This window comes from Cydia splendana, chromosome 23, assembly GCF_910591565.1.
Source record: "Cydia splendana chromosome 23, ilCydSple1.2, whole genome shotgun sequence".
Taxonomy (NCBI): Eukaryota; Metazoa; Arthropoda; class Insecta; order Lepidoptera; family Tortricidae; genus Cydia; species Cydia splendana.
This window is the reverse complement of record NC_085982.1, coordinates 11,953,537-11,970,588: the sequence shown is the minus strand read 5'-3', so window position 1 is coordinate 11,970,588 and position 17,052 is coordinate 11,953,537. Positions and strand designations below refer to the sequence as shown.

At 42.1% G+C, this 17,052-nt stretch overlaps 1 protein-coding gene across 1 annotated transcript in view; it reads left to right on the top strand.

Annotated features, from left to right (window-relative positions):
• LOC134801880 (ryanodine receptor) overlaps positions 1-17,052 on the top strand; it is a 228,446-nt gene that overhangs the window by 129,366 nt on the left and 82,028 nt on the right. The window contains exons 45-57 of the mRNA XM_063774533.1: positions 320-472; positions 657-772; positions 1,852-2,026; positions 3,097-3,200; positions 3,977-4,119; positions 4,691-4,780; positions 5,513-5,637; positions 6,361-6,543; positions 6,921-6,968; positions 8,169-8,286; positions 9,027-9,241; positions 9,941-10,088; positions 12,894-13,088. Of these exons, the coding sequence (XP_063630603.1) occupies positions 320-472; positions 657-772; positions 1,852-2,026; positions 3,097-3,200; positions 3,977-4,119; positions 4,691-4,780; positions 5,513-5,637; positions 6,361-6,543; positions 6,921-6,968; positions 8,169-8,286; positions 9,027-9,241; positions 9,941-10,088; positions 12,894-13,088 (1,813 nt within the window). The remainder of the gene's footprint in view (positions 1-319; positions 473-656; positions 773-1,851; positions 2,027-3,096; positions 3,201-3,976; positions 4,120-4,690; positions 4,781-5,512; positions 5,638-6,360; positions 6,544-6,920; positions 6,969-8,168; positions 8,287-9,026; positions 9,242-9,940; positions 10,089-12,893; positions 13,089-17,052) is intronic.

Here is a 17,052-nt window from a genome sequence, read left to right as displayed (position 1 = left end):
TGAACAAAAGTGTCACCGTTTGAGGAGTACAATCTATGTTTTAATTCTTTGCTCATGTTACAGGCCACACCCGGTAATTTAGTATAGGTTTAAGTAATTAACATAATATTAAGGGAATGTATATATACTAAAGGGGCCCACTGATTAACAGTCCGCCGGACGGTATCAGCCTGTCAGTTGTTCGGAACTGTCAAACTTTTGTTCTAACTGACAGCGGCCGATACCGTCCGGCGGACTGTTAATCAGTGGGCCCCTTTACACTATGGACATGGTCTGAAATAAATTGATTGATTGATTGATAACGTTATTTCTTTTACAGGGAAAACATCTCGGACATCAGCAACCTGTACTCTCCCAACTTCCCCCTTGAAGTGGTACGAGAATTCGTGATGCAGGCACTGGCAGAGGCCGTGGAGACGAACCAGGTGCACAACCGAGACCCCGTCGGTGGGAGCAACGAGAATCTATTCCTGTAAGTATATATTAGTTCTTACATGACATCTGACAAACAGCTTACGTGTGTTATTTATTCCTCAGTCACAACACAATACACATTTTACAGTCACGGTCGCCATGTAAGGCTGCGATACGAAAGATGGGTAAATACTGTTATTTGTGTAAGCCTCAAGATTATAAAGATTGAATCTTTTTTCCAGGCCTCTCATAAAGCTGGTGGACCGTCTCCTGCTGGTGGGCATGATGCGTGATGAAGACGTGGAGAAGCTCCTCATCATGATCAACCCTGAGACTTGGGATCCCACTTTTGATAAAGGTAATCATAATTAAGTACTGGAATTAACCTTTTGGACGCCAATGACCGATATATCCTCACCGCAGGTTCAACGCCAAAGACTGAATAATCGGTCACAGACCACAGAGCAACATAGACCCACGTGCATATGCATAAAGTTCAATTTCAGTTTTGACACTTCGGTGACGTGGTGTCTGAGTGACAGCTCTTGTATTTGACATGGCGTCGAAAAGGTTAAAAACAGACAGATTTTATTGATTCTGCCTTTTGTTTTGGAGGGTAACAAAAATCTGTACTCTGTATGTACCTATATTTTCCGCTTCGCTCAACAATCTTCATGTTCATACTTAGGTCATGATCTTTTTTTTTATTCAATAGCTGGATATCGAACACAACCGAATTTAGATACAATCTACGAATAAATTACATCCACAGCTAAGTAGAACTTTGTCTAAGTGAAAACACTCGGCCGCAAAGTAATAAACTCGTTTATCATTATTTATTTTGCTACCATTGGACAGCTGTCTCAGCATCAAAAAGCTCCACTAACATCACTGCTTATATTTTCTAAAATATAAGCAGTGATCGGCACGACGCGGGTTTCCGAGTAAAATTTTTATTCTGAACTCTTAAAAAATACATATTATTCAAACTAACACTCAATATAATTACTTTTTCGAACAAGATAGCTACATTTGAGTCATCCGCGGTGTGGCACCGTCCGCGCCGATCACTGTCATCATCTTGCCCTTGTCCCATTCACTTGGTATACACTTGGTAACCACACAATATAAGTACACAGAAAGGCAGTCTAACCCACTTATGATTGGGTCGCCGGCTATATTTGCGGAATATTTTTGTTTCACTACGATTTCAATTTCGAATGAATAGCTTCTTCTTCAACCTAGCGTTTTCCCGGCCTAGCGCCAGGGTCCGCTTTCCTGCTCAATCTTCTCCACTTTGCCCGGTCTTCGGCATCCTCAGGTGTGAGATTGTTCTCTTCCATGTCCGCTGTCACGACGTCCAGCCAGCGCTTCTTAGGCCTACCGAATCATCCTACTGAAGCAGAATGAATAGCTAAAATATTAAAATATTTACAGAAGGCAAAGATGAGCACCGGAAGGGACTCCTTCACATGAAGATGGCGGAGGGTGCAAAGTTGCAGATGTGCTATCTACTGCAACATCTCAACGATGTGCAGCTGCGGCACAGAGTCGAAGCCATCATAGCGTTCGCTCATGATTTCGTTGGTGATTTGCAGACTGATCAGCTTAGGTAAGTATTAAATATTATTTCACAATTTAAGTCAAGTAAGGAACTAAACGTAAAGTGTGTTCATCCTTACGTGTCTTTGTCATGTAAACTAACGTGACGTCAAGTGTCATTCCAACAATACGATTCATAGACAATCTAGACATCGTAATATCAAATGTTTTTGTGGTGATCCGTTCGTTACTGCGATTATAGATGAGAATCTTGATAGAAATGATATTTTTCAGTGGTTATTTGGTTGATTTCAATACTTTGTGAGTTTCTTTAAGTATGCAACAACATCGTGTTGATTATGTGTGATTCCAGAGAAAACTGTGATAGTATCTTCGAGAAGTGTTTGTTTACATCAGCGGTCGGCAACCTTATAGCAGCCAAGGGCCACATAGTAGTTAACGGAGGTGACGCGGGCCGTACTTTGTTAATATTTATGACTTTATGAGACATTGTCGTTTGTCACTATTACATACAAAATAGCCAAGGCGCATCTCGGGCCGCAAGTGACAGGTTCGCGAGCCGCATGCGGCCCGCGGGCCGCAGGTTGCCGACCGCTGGTTTACATGATAAGACAAGTAAGGATGATAACACTTTAGACATATTTTGCAATGTTTTATAGTATTTTGATTGATATATTTTAAAGATACGCCAATTTATTTTATGGTCACAATCGATTCCAATGACCTATGTAAAAAGACAGACAGTTAAAAACGTTATTTATGATGATATTTTTTTTGAAGGCGAGTTTAGCCCAATGGTAGTACTTATAAGTTGACAAGTGTATAATACTAGCCTTAGAGCATTTAATAACAGGAGTCGCCTTTGAGGGCTTACCTCTCTGCCGAAAACCTTACACAATTGTGCAAAATTCTGTATGGACTGACGTTTATCTGACATGGCTATTTGTTACGTCAGGTAGGAATATCCATACATTTGTCGTGCCCCTCCCCCGCAAAAATCTGAAGACTGTTTTGACAGGGGGGGGGGGAGGGGTTGAGACAAGGGGTCTGCAATTACTAAATGCTCTAACGTACTAGCCATATTACTGGTTATCCAATCATTTATTTTATTATTTTTAGGCGATACATCGAGATCAAGCAGTCGGACCTGCCGAGCGCAGTGGCAGCCAAGAAGACCAGGGAGTTCCGTTGTCCACCTCGGGAACAGATGAACGCCATACTCAGTGAGTATATATATAGTTATTACAACAGTAGGCCTAGCACATGATTGGCGCGACAGTATCTCGCGGCGAGATAGAGTACCCGTCTTTTGTAACACTTTAAACTCTCGCGTTTTGTACACATAGCTGTGGTCACGGAAAGACCTTCCGTCCTTTGTCTTTCCGTGACCACAGCTGGTGCAACTCAGCTGAAACGTCGGAATTAAAGGTAAAAACAATGAAATTATATCGCGGTAGACCCGTTTGTGTAATTAAATACCCGTCTTTTTCTAACTATGTTAATAAAAGAGGGACGGGTAGTCTATCTATCTCGCCGCGAGATGCTATCGCGCCAATCCTGCGCTAGCACGGCAGTGAAGGGAAACGCAGAAGGCTCTTTGCTTCTTGACGCGAAGTTTGAGTGGAAAGTATTTTCCGACTTAGGCCATAAGGCACAGTCTTATCGCTAAAAAGCGATTTTTTCCAGACAACCTTTAGGCAGTGCACAGGTTAGGTAGGCTTTATCCTTATATTAAATATCTTTAATATGATATATTACATAGCGCAGTAAAGACATACATTAGCTCAGGACAGCTACATTGGACCATCCTGTTTTGATTGCGTCCTCAATTGCATTCAATTCAATTTCGTTATTTCTTACATTTTCTTACCCAAAATACAACTCAGGACAGACGGTCCTGGCGCATGAGAACGAGGAGAGGGGGAGAGGGCGAAGTCAAAGAGAAAGAAGAAGATTTCTTACATTTTCTTCTTATTCTAAATAAATTATTATCCTGCAGGTTTCAAGCACATGGACCTAGTAGAGGAAGCGGAGAAGGACAACATTCCATGCGGCGAGGATCTCATCGCTCGTATGTCCGAATTCCATGAAGGGCTCATGTCGCATGTGTCTCTTTCTGCCCTGCAAGAACCTGAAGTTCCAGTGAGTATAGTGTTTCTTAGCCCCATCCAATTATCAGCGTATGTACTTAAGAAAACAAAGAAAATATTATTATCTGTTCCGTTCTACGTCCGAGATCTTTATTGAGAGAGTAACGCCGCCGGTGACCGATAGATGCCGCTGGAGTCTAAGTAGTCGCTCCGTGACGTAGTTCCGCTTCCCCTCGCTGCAAACATGGCTGCTCGCGCGCCGAGACTTGCCGCTATGTCATTGTTTACATTAATTACGAGTCGAATAATAGATGAAAGGCCACCCATGGCACGTTACGTGTTGGCTTGACTACCTGAAATGGTCTCGACGCGACATGTTTCTGGGCCACTATTACAGGGTTCTGTTTCACTTTTATCCAACTGAAATTTGAACATTGTCATAGCGACATTAAGTCGAATTTCAACTATCTTGAAAATGTAACATAGAACTTTGTAATATTAAGCCAGCGATGTGGTGCGGTATATAGCGATTTATTTCGGTTTTGAAACTCAAGGAGAAGATTTTTTTCTTACTTTTTACACTTCTTTTGTTTACTTAAATTACTTTCTTTCTTTGTTCATAGGAATCAACTGAACCGGAGGTCAAACCTGGGACCATTGGCAAGATATACAACATTATCAACACAGTCAAAGAATTAGATGAGGAGCCGAAGGTAAGACAGAATAATAATGTTCTATATTCAATGCATTATTCCCATGTTCGATCTTTTTAGCGATACAACGAGGAAATTAAATTAAATTTAAATTAAATATCATTTATTATCAGGCAACTAAGGCCCATAGATTTAGATTTTCTATATACCTTACAATAGTAAAAATCTTACAAGCTAAAAATTATTTCGGCGACACGGCGGTTTTCAGTTGTCATGCCGCCAGCATCCTTGGTACAATGCCTCAAGGGCCTATTTTAGATTTAAGCTATATATAGTTATTAATTTATTTTATTAGTAATAATAATTTAGTAGTAGTAAGAGCGCTGGTGGCCTAGCGGTAAGAGTGTGCGACTTTCAATCTGGAGGTCGCGGGTTCGAACCCCGGCTCGTACCAATGAGTTTTTCGGGTTGTACGAAATATCATTTGATATTTACCAATCGCTTTTCGGTTAAGAAAAACATCGTGAGGAAACCGGACTAATCCCGATAAGGCCTATAGTTTACCCCCAGGTTTGGAAGGTGAGATGGCAGTCGCTTTCGTAAAAACTTTAGTGCCTACGCCAATTCTTGGGATTATTGCCAAGCGGACCCCAGGCGTGGCAAAATTCCGGGACAACGCGCAGGAAGATTATTTTAGTATTTGTATTGTAGTACCTCTGTATTTTTATTTAATTGTGTTAATAAATGGTTTTATCACTTTTAGTGGACATCATATTTTACTTTTTATTGTAGCCTGTGGAAGAGCCCCCGCGCAAGACTCCAGAGGAGAAGTTCCGCAAAGTTTTAATTCAGACCATCGTCTCATGGGCCGAAGAGGCGCAGATCGAAACCCCTAAGCTAGTTCGAGAGATGTTCAGGTAAGGACGAATAATATTTACACTTTCCTCTACCACATGACATACCAGCAGACCTAGCCGACTATTATTGCAGAGGCGAAGGCTATCGGAAAGACTTGGAGCGAACTCAAGACCGATCCAGATGGCGGCGCGCTGTTGACGCCCTCTGCTCCATCTAGGGGACATAGGAGAATAAGTCAAAGTCTACCACATACTCTGATTTTTGTTAGGGCAACCTTTAAAAAAAATAGTAACAAAAACATGGCATGTAAGATGAAATGAGTAAAGTGTAATTGATGTGGTAGAAAATCCAAACAATACCCAACTGTATTGACATATTCATTTTGAGAACAAATTTTAAAGAGATGCAATCGAGACACTGGGAAATTAACCTTTTGAACGCCAAACGGCGCATCCATTTGCCGTGCCACTGACGCCACGAGGGTAAAATTTAGTTTTGTGAATAAATAATGCCAATTTCAGTAGATTTTCATCAAAAAACGATCGACGTCAAATGCCGTCTTTGGCGTCGTTATCACGATTTTGCTTTGACGTCAATTGCCGTCTGTGGCGTTCAAAAGGTTAAAGATTTTTGAGCTTACCATCAATACGATCCACATACGTATCTGTTTCAAGTGCTTGAATAATTATAAGTATTTAGAAGTGTGATTGAAGACGACTCTTGTAGTTAATTATTAAGTTATTTAACTGTTTATTTTAGACTAAATTTATTGTTCTTTTTAGCCTCCTCGTCCGTCAATACGACTCCGTCGGCGAGCTAATCCGTGCCCTAGAAAAGACCTACGTCATCAACGCCAAGACCAAACTAGACGTCGCTGAGATGTGGGTGGGACTCAGCCAGATTAGGGCTTTGCTCCCGGTACAAATGAGTCAGGAGGAAGAGGAGCTAATGAGGAAACGATTGTGGTAAGTGGGAGATAATTTCTATACGCTTTTTTGCTATAATATTAGAAAAGAATGGTGAGTTTATGAGGAAAAGATGGGAAGTAGACTTTAACCCTTAAAATGTCCAATGCATTCGAAACATAATTATATGGCATTCAAATTGTAATTGCCAATACATGATCTTTAACCGTTACATGTTAATTTGAAATTAAGAGGCGGGAAAAGTGAATTTTGTTCGTTTTGAGATTGTGACTCAAATTGCGAGAAATAAATACTATGATGCGTTCATCGTTGATGCCAATTTACTCAAAGTGAGACACCCTTACAAGGTTATTTTTCAGCGAGGTAAGAGATACCATTTTTATGTTAGGTGTAATTATTGTATTTTTTGTCAACAGGAAACTGGTGAACAATCACACGTTCTTCCAGCATCCAGATTTGATAAGGTCAGTCTAAATCTGCCCTCCTAAGCTAAAAGGACGTATTTTCAATGAAAATTAATTTAATGCAAATACCGCTTTTTAGCTTAGGAGGGCAGACATCTTCGAGCAACACGGAAGGGAGGCGGTATTCGCACTATTTCCCCTCTGCCGAGGTACAAGATTAGCGCGTCAATCTAATCTAGCGCGGGTAATAAAACTAGTTGCACTTGGATTTTTCACTAGACCGAGTCCAGACGCGCGCGTGAACACTGCTGCACAAAAATGCCTGTTTGCTCGGTTTTTGTTATAAAAAGAGGTCGGGGACATCAAATTTACAAAAAGAAAGTGTTACATTTCACATGTAATAGTTTTTTTTACATATCATACGTTTAATTACATTCAAACACAATTATTCTATTTTAGTCTCATGTAATTGTTGGATTTATCGATTTTGCTCGCTCAGTACAAATTGCGGATCGGTCGAGCGACAAATCCGACTTCTCATCTCTCAGAATACAATAACATACTTCAACGAAAATGTGTTAGTGTGCGTGTTGTGACACTTGTCACTCGTCCGTACACAAAAAGAGATCGAGGTTTGCAAGATTTGTCTTTGACGTGTGTCATTTTCTATGTATTTGTGTCGTCATTACAGATTGGATTTTGTATGTAAGTGTGTGAGAAGTGCGACTGTGTGCACCTTTCCCCCCGCGAAAAATGGCAGAAAGATTTGTACGGTGAGATATCGCTTGGGCCCCTCCCTTCCGATGTGTCGGAAGCCGGTGTTGCTCGAAGGCAGACATATTATAGCTTCGATTTTTGACAAGTACAAGACTCCACAGCTTGGCTTTTTATGCTGAAGTATATAAGATAAAAATCATCGTTTAAGTAGTTGTTCCTGACTCATACTGCTTTCGAGGTGTCTTCGAGTCTTATTTATTGGAATAAAATATATCAAAAGACATACATATTAGTAAATCCCAAATCTTAACCTTTTGAACGCCAAACGGCGCATCCGTTTGCCGTGCCACTGACGCCGCGGGGGTAAAATTTAGTTTTGTGAATAAATAATGCCAACCTAAAAGTGGGGTGTTTTTCAGTAGATTTTCATCAAAAAACGGTCGACGTCAAATGCCGTCTTTGGCGTCGTTGTCACGATTTTGCGTTGACGTCAATTGCCGTCTGTGGCGTTCAAAAGGTTAAATAAATTAACATCCTATTTAGGGTACTCCGCGTGCACGAGAACGTGATGGCCGTCATGATGAACACACTCGGGCGCCGCGCGCAGGCGCAGTCCGACGCCGCGCCCGCCAACCCTCCGGCCGCCGAAGACAAGGAAAAGGTAGGTATAGTTTGTAGTTTTCTAATAGACCCCGACGGCTAATCCTTTGTTTATTGTTAAGTAAAACCGCACTTGCTACTTACCTGCATAATAAATGCCTTGGCCGTTAAAACCGTTTATTGAATTACCACTCTATGGAGATTGCAATAAGGTTCAAAATCAACTAATGGGGAAACATCTAGGAATTCTGTGTGGTCTTTAAGGTTACTGAGTGCTGGGGCAAGTCGAACGCTACAGAACCAGGTAGTTATAATGCGCAATGTTAGACAGCATTGCGTCGATGGTTACCTGCCACTGTTAAGAGAATGTTTTGTAAACACTGCTTGGAAATGGCCACTTTCGCCTATTATGCCTACGCCCATTCCATACTCCGCTATGGCATACTACTTTGGGGTAAAACTACCAATACCAATAACATAGCTATTTGCATTTTATCAAATATAAAATCCAGGGTAAGTTGTTGAACATATGTGACGCTATCTATGAAAAGGGTCCTTATTGTCGATGGCGCTTACGCCATTATTAACGATGCTCCGATATAAATACAATGCCGCGCCCCCCTCGACGCTGTGCGGCGTAAGCGCCATCGACAATAAGGTCTCTTTTCATAGATAATGCCCCATATTGGTAAGAACTCGAGATATTAACACTTACCTTTTTATACATTACGTGTTATTGACTTTGACTTTAGGATTCTAATATATTAACTGGTATTGTAAGACGCACATGGTGTTCCCCAGGACACATCCCACGAGATGGTGGTAGCCTGCTGCCGCTTCCTCTGCTACTTCTGCCGCACCGGCCGTCAGAACCAGAAGGCCATGTTCGACCACTTCGACTTTTTACTGGAGAACTCAAACATCCTGCTCTCCAGGCCTTCACTACGAGGATCTACGCCCCTAGATGTCGCTTATTCAAGTTTAATGGAAAACACGGAACTGGCGTTGGCTTTAAGGTTATACGAATTTTAGTTTTTCTTTTGCGCTAGTCTCTAAAATCAGAATACCATGTTCGACTTTGACTTCATATTGGAAAACTCCAACACTCTCCTCTCCAGTTTAGGTCTGCTAGATGTTGCTTACGCCAGTCTTATGGAATATGGTAACACTGAACTTGCTTTAGCTACTTATAAGATAAATCACTTTATTATTAGTATATCACACTGAAATTTTGATAGAAGGCCGTCTTAATACGTAGGCAATAGAGCCCTTAGCTTCGCCTTACCAGGCCCAAACAGGAGGGGAAAACCAAGGCAGCGGTGGCGTAACGTCGTCGCCAAATATTTAAACGCTTGCGGGTTAGCGGAAACCGATGTCCAGGATAGAGCGAAGTGGAAGGAGAAAAGTAGGAAAGCGGACCCCGTCACAGTACGGGACAAACGCTAGGAGGATGATGACGACTGAAATTTTGATAGATGTATATCTGCTGCGTAATGTCATTACTATTATCAGTTTTCTTATCACAGTTCTCCCAAGGACTGAATAAAATTTTGAACACAACAGGTCGAATTTGGCACTGGCAACTCTAATCTTATTAATAATATTTGTTTCAAATCTGCTTCCGATCCACCGATCAAATTGCTTGGAACATGACCTAAAGGCCATTCAAATAAGCCAGTTTATAATCTTACCTTACCATACCTATTTTTCCTCAGAGAACATTACCTCGAGAAGATAGCCATCTACCTGTCCCGCTGCGGTCTTCAGAGCAACTCGGAGCTGGTCGAGAAAGGCTACCCAGACTTGGGTTGGGACCCGGTGGAGGGTGAACGATACTTGGACTTCCTGCGGTTCTGTGTTTGGGTGAGTATGTTTCAATACGTATTCGCAGACGAATCTATGCATTGTGTGCATAGCTTAGATTTATATAGACTCGCATTGGGACTCAGTGGAAGATAAATGACACTCGGAGTTTCTGTGTCTGAACTGAAACCTGGGTGAGCATGTGTTACAACAAAAATGGGCAGTATTTTGAAGTCCACTATTTTTAATTTTGAACAAGCAGAAACGTCTGCGAACGATGCTATTAAGCTTAGAATAAATCTAAAAGTGGATATGGTGGAAAGGTTGGCTGGCAATGGATGAGCTGGCTCAGATGGTAGAGCGCTGGAGTATCGATCCAGAGGCCGTGAGTTCAAGTCTCACCTAAAACAGTAATTTTTCCACTTTTAACCCTAAACTTGGCAGGATTTATTTTGCTGGATTTTCGTGTTTTTTTCTTGAAAAAAGGGATACTAAGGGTTGAATTAAGGGTACAAAAATAATAAAAAAAATCTTAGTATTTTAGTTTTTTATTTATACAACGTATCTTTTAATGCACTCTGCCAAGGATTCACAAATTAACATTAAATTAGGTATGTATCCTAGGAGAGACACTGCCAGGTTACTGCCAGGTTCACTGTAAGGTGAGTTATGTATCTTTAAAGATTCATTGCCAGGTTGAGGTTGCAGAATATTTACGTCTTACTAAGAAATTATTAGTATTTTAGGACAAATTACGATATTCTATTTATTGAAAGTATTTAAATATATTATTCAAGTGCCACAGATATTACAGATAAGGCTACAGCAACAAAATAGAGCTCGCAATCTGGTTGCTGAGTTCCTCAACCCGGGGTCAGATCAGAAATAGACAGTTGCCTCCATCTTTACGATTTTCTTTAGAGCACCTACACCTGTTACCAGACAGCGATCATGAAACAACAGATAGCGACCTCAGCTCAGCGACCACTGCTATCCATGACCAGCATGCCACCATCACCATCGCCAAATCAGGTAACATTGCTAGTACATCTTTAGAGTGAGTCTCCAACTACGAGACAATCATTAAGCCTGTCTGAACAAGCAAATGCGAATGCCACAACACCATTCCATAATCATATACCATCGGCATTTTCAGATTTATCATCCTACTCTGCAGCTTCAGTGCTTCTTCCCCTGCAACAGCTACTTTTTACTTGACTTATTTTTTTACATATTATCTGTGACTACTGCCTTTCAAAAACGTCTACTCAATTTTGAATAGCCCAATTCCCGTAAATCGCTACATTTCCAATACAGTGTGAGAGGTTTTGATTGGACTGGCTTCTTTTGAGTCACAAATTATAGTTTTAGTTTTTTTGATCGAGTAGCTACTGCAAGGGAAGGAGCCTTGAAGCTGCAGAGTAGGATATAGCAGATGTAGGAAAATAGCGATGGAATAGGATTGTGGGATGATGTAGGGGCATTCGCATTTGCTTATTCAGAGAGGCTTACTGTTTGTCTTGTAGTTGGAGACTCACTCTGAATGTACTAGCAATGTTACCTGCTTTGGCGATGGTGGTGGTGGCATGCTGGTCATGGCTAGCAGTGGTCGCTGGGCTGAGGTCACTATCTGTTGTTTCATGATCGCTGTCTGATAACAAGTCTAGGTTCTCTAGAGAAGATAGTTAAGATGGAGGCAATTACTGCTGTCTATTTCTGATCTGACCCCGGGTTGAGGAATAAGAGCAACCCGATTGCGAGCTCTATTTTGTTGCTGTAGCCTTATCTGTAATATTTATGGCACTTGAAGGATATAGTTAAATACCTTTTATAATAAAATATCGTAATTTGTCCTAAAATCCCAATAATTTCTTAGAAAGACAATGAACATTCTGAAACCTTAACCTGGCAATGTATCTTTAAAGATACATTTAAAAAAGCATGTTGTTAGTAGAGAAGCTGGCGGTGTGCATTTGTAGATACATACAATAAAACGAGTTCATGCTATCTATAACAACAATGCAATGACTAATAAAAATACGTTATTGTAAATAATATATATTCACTTTTTATGTAACAATCATAAACAGACCCAAATCTAAAAGGAAAACACTAAAAAGTACCACTTTTCCCATACGATGCGTAGACTCATCTTCGCGGCCTGACGTTTTGCGTGCTACACTCAAAATCAGAGATGCCAGCGACATAAAACAATTTTTTACCAATTAAGTATAGTATCAAGTCGAAAAATATGCGTCAAAAAATTATATGAAGCTGTTAACTTTTTGCGTAGATTTTTAAAAAGTGTAACGTGCATAAGAATGCACACTGCCAAGTTTAGGGTTAAAATTTATTCCACTATTTTTGCCAAAGCTCAACAAAAATCTCCGTGCGTTTGTAATAGTTATTAAAGGCTGCAACTGTGGTGTAGCTCAGCTTGTAACGGATGGAAACTTATTGATTTATTTCTAGCAAAATTTTACGTTAGGCGTGTTTTATTTCAGCCAGTCTTTCGTTAAGTTTATAGAGTTAGACTAAGAAAAGTCTGAACTTCTATGAAATGATGACGTATAAATAACACTAGCACTGCGTGTGCTGTTAAAATCTCTACAGACTTTTCTTGGTCTAACTCTAGCACAAATAGTTATATTTATATTTTATAGTTATCTGTTATATTTACGGAATTATCGCCTGGCTACACTTAACGATTAAACCCGTATAAGCGGGATATCTAGTCCCGTCACTGGTAAATAATTACAATTACCTTTTACTGTTCTATAAAAGGATTGTATGAAAGGATAATATATCTCAAACCTTAAGCGGAAATCCATAACAGCAACTTAATAATTATCTTACTCCTTTCAGGTGAACGGTGAAAGCGTAGAAGAAAACGCCAACCTAGTAATTCGCCTTCTCATCCGTCGCCCAGAATGCCTCGGCCCCGCGCTGAGAGGCGAAGGCGAGGGTTTACTGAAGGCGATCGTAGACGCTAACAAAATGAGCGAGAGGATAGCGGATAGGCGGAAGCTGAGGGAGATGGAGCAGGAGGGAGATACTTCGGTAAGTTCTAGATTGTTCTCTAAGGGGAAATTGCAAAGCACAGAGTAGAACTATAGTGTACCACTACACTAAGTACGAGTATACAATATCGTTTACTACATTTAATTAACTATATTAATATTGTACCTATAGCATAGATAGTTACTATTGCAACTTATTCCCGTAAGTCGTTGCCGGGTCGTAAGGTAGTCGTCGCAAGAAATCGCCGAGTACAAATGTCTCAATTGCAAGCACCGTTAGCGCAGCGCTTGCGACGGCCGCCTGCCCCCGCCAGTCGACCGCGAGACGATACACTGAATGCACGTTGCTTTGCTCACAAATAATAAGACTCATCGCTCGCTTACACTCGCAAATTCTGTCGCTTCTTCTTATTTACTGCTTGTGCTTTCTATCGCTGATTGTTGAAATACTGTGCCTTCTGAATAAACTGTTAGTGCATTGAAAACGGACTTATTCTTGCCTACCTAAGAGAGGTTAGTACCCGTCATAAGGGCTGCTACACTGGTGACCCCGAGAACATCAACGGATAACAACAGTAAGCGATCAAATCAAATAAAAATGTCTGACGAAGAGGATAACACAACAAAGAACAAGCAAGCGCCGCCCGCCACCCCCGGTACCACTTCAACGAGCCTATTTACACCTCACGACATTTGTCGTATCGGCGTCCGACCACCACCGTTTTGGCCCGCGGAACCGGCGGTATGGTTCGCTCAACTAGAAGGCAACTTCAATCTAGCGGGCATTAAAGATGACGACACGAAATATTACTACGTGCAATCTACTTTGGAGCATAGATACGCCGCCGAAGTGAAGGACATCATCATGAACCCGCCATCTAAAGGCAAGTACGAAAAAATAAAGAGCGAGCTAATTAAACGATTGTCATTGTCAAGGCAAAAAGAAATCAAACAATTGTTGCTTCACGAAGAGCTTGGAGATCGTCGACCATCACAATTCCTACGTCACCTGCAGTACCTAGCTGGACCAAAGGTACCTGAAGAATTTTTGCTTACAATTTGGACAAATCGCCTCCCAGCTAATATACAAACTGCCATAGCATCTCATGCAGATACAAACTTGGAAGCGCTGGCAGATCTAGCGGACAGGGTGTTTGACGTAGCCCCCACAACTCCTCAAGTGGCAGCCGCTAGCACCTCATCAATGGCTACGCCTGTACTTGAAACGATGGCTAAGCACTTGGAGGCACTTACCAATCAAGTGGAGGCACTTTCGACGCGTAACCGCAGGTCTAGGAGATCCAACGGAGAACGAGATACCAACAGGTCCCAGTCGAACCACAGAAGATTTCCCTTTTGCTGGTTTCACCATAAATATGGAAGCAAGGCAACAAGATGTGTTAAGCCCTGTGATTTCAAATCGGGAAACTTCCAAGGCAGTCGATAATGGCGACCAGCGACTGTCAATTTTCACCTGGTCGCCTGTTTGTGACGGATCAGAGCAGCAAGATGCAGTTTTTAGTTGATACAGGCAGCGATCTATGCGTCTTCCCTCGATCTGCGGTCCAGGAACGCCGGACCAGAACAGGTTACCAGCTTTATGCCGCAAATGGGTCTTGCATAAACACCTATGGATTCATCTTTCTCAGTCTTAACCTAGGCTTGCGGCGTGAATATACATGGCAATTTACCGTTGCAGATGTCACGAAGGCCATCATAGGCGTCGACTTCTTGTCCTTCTATAGTCTAGTCGTCGACTGTAAAAACAAGCGCCTTATAGATATCACAACGGCAGAAACAGCTATAGCAACGCCAGTCTCCAGGTCAAATAATATTTCATCAATTAAAATTATAAATGGCGACTCCAAATATCACAATCTACTTCGAAACTACACCGAGATAACGCGGCCGCATGTCGCTCGCTCGCAGACAGCTCACGGGACCGTCCACCATATCAGGACAACGGCGGGCCCCCCTGTTAGTGGCGCGCCTCGGCGTCTTGCTCCGGACAAGTTAAGAATCGCAAAGGCTGAGTTCGAGGACATGCTAAAAAGTGGAACGGCAAGGCCGTCCGAAAGCGCATGGGCATCCCCTCTACACCTAGCCCCAAAAAAAGATAACGGATGGCGTCCATGCGGGGATTATCGTATGCTAAATGCTCGTACGATTCCCGACCGCTACCCAATCCGCCATATTCAAGACTTCACACACAATATATCTGGCTGCAAAGTTTTTTCGACCATCGATTTAGTAAAGGCTTATAATCAGATACCCGTTAATGAAGGAGACATACCAAAAACAGCTATAACGACACCGTTCGGCTTGTATGAGTTCCCATTTATGACATTCGGCTTACGTAATGCGGGACAAACGTTCCAAAGATTTGTGGATGAGATTACACGAGGCCTCGATTTCTGTTACGCTTACTTGGACGACTTTTTGATTTTCTCAAGCAACGAACAAGCTCATGAAGACCATCTCCGTCAAGTGTTTCAGAAACTTAAAGATTATGGCATGGTAATAAACACATCCAAATGCGTTTTTGGAGCACCATCTGTTAAATTTTTGGGCTATAGCGTCTCATCTGACGGAATCAAACCCTTAAGCTCGAAGGTAGAAGCCGTTAGAGAATTCCCGCTGCCTAAAACAGTGAAGGAACTAAGGCGATTTCTAGGAATGATAAATTTCTACCGAAAATTTATTCCCAATGCAGCAAAAATCCAGGCTCCATTGCATGCGCTACTGACCGACTCTGTAAAGGGGTCTCACCCCGTGCACATCGACGGAGAGTCGCGGATAGCTTTCGAAAGCTGCAAGGAAAGCTTATGCAGTGCAGCACTCCTCGCTCATCCAGACTTAAATGCAAAGATCGCGCTGATCACAGATGCGTCAGATACGGCGATTGGCGCTGCACTTCAGCAATACAAGAATAATGCTTGGCAGCCGCTTGCTTTCTTTAGCCGCAAATTGAATGCTGCGCAACAGAAATATTCGCCCTACGACCGAGAGCTCCTGGCAATATACGAGAGCATAAGATATTTTAGGCATATGTTGGAAGCAAGACATTTCATTGTGTACACAGATCATAAACCGATCTGTTATGCGTACAGTACACGCAAAGACAATTGCTCACCGCGCCAGTATCGCCATTTAGATTACATAAGCCAATTCACAACAGATATTCGCCATATATCGGGGAAAGACAACGTGGTGGCTGATACGCTATCTCGCGTTGAAGAGGTAGCTTCACCATTACCGCTTGAAGTTATAGCCGAAGCCCAAAAGATCGACACTGAACTGAAACACCTACTCGATAGCGACACATCCTTACGTCTGCAGAAAGTAGCTCTTCCAGGCAGCAGTCTGCTACTATATTGTGATAGCAGTAAACAAAACCTTAGACCCTACGTGCCAAAGTCACTTAGGCAGCAAACTTTTGAAAGCCTGCACTCGCTCAGCCACCCTGGCGCAAACGCATCCGTAAAATTAGTTGCACAGCGTTACATTTGGCCTGGCATGAATAGGGATTGCCGAGAGTGGGTAAGGTGTTGCCACCCGTGTCAGAAATCAAAGATAACGCGTCACGTGACCGCACCATTAAGCTCATTTAAAATTCCACAAGCTAGGTTTATGTTTATTCATATTGACCTCATAGGTCCTCTACCAGTTTCCGAGGGCTACCGATATTGTTTGACTGCCATAGATCGGTTCACTAGGTGGCCAGAGGTCATACCGATTCAAGATATATCAGCAGAAACCGTCGCCAAAGCCTTGATGTCTGGATGGATAGCCCGCTTCGGTTGTCCCACAGACATACTGACTGACAGAGGTAGACAATTCGAGTCGTCACTATTTAAACATCTAGCAGAAATGATCGGCTTCCAGCATAAGCGTACAACAGCTTATCACCCTGCCTGTAATGGAATGGTGGAGCGACTTCACAGGCAGCTCAAGGCAGCTATCATTTGTCACACTCAATCCAACTGGATGGAAGCATTACCACT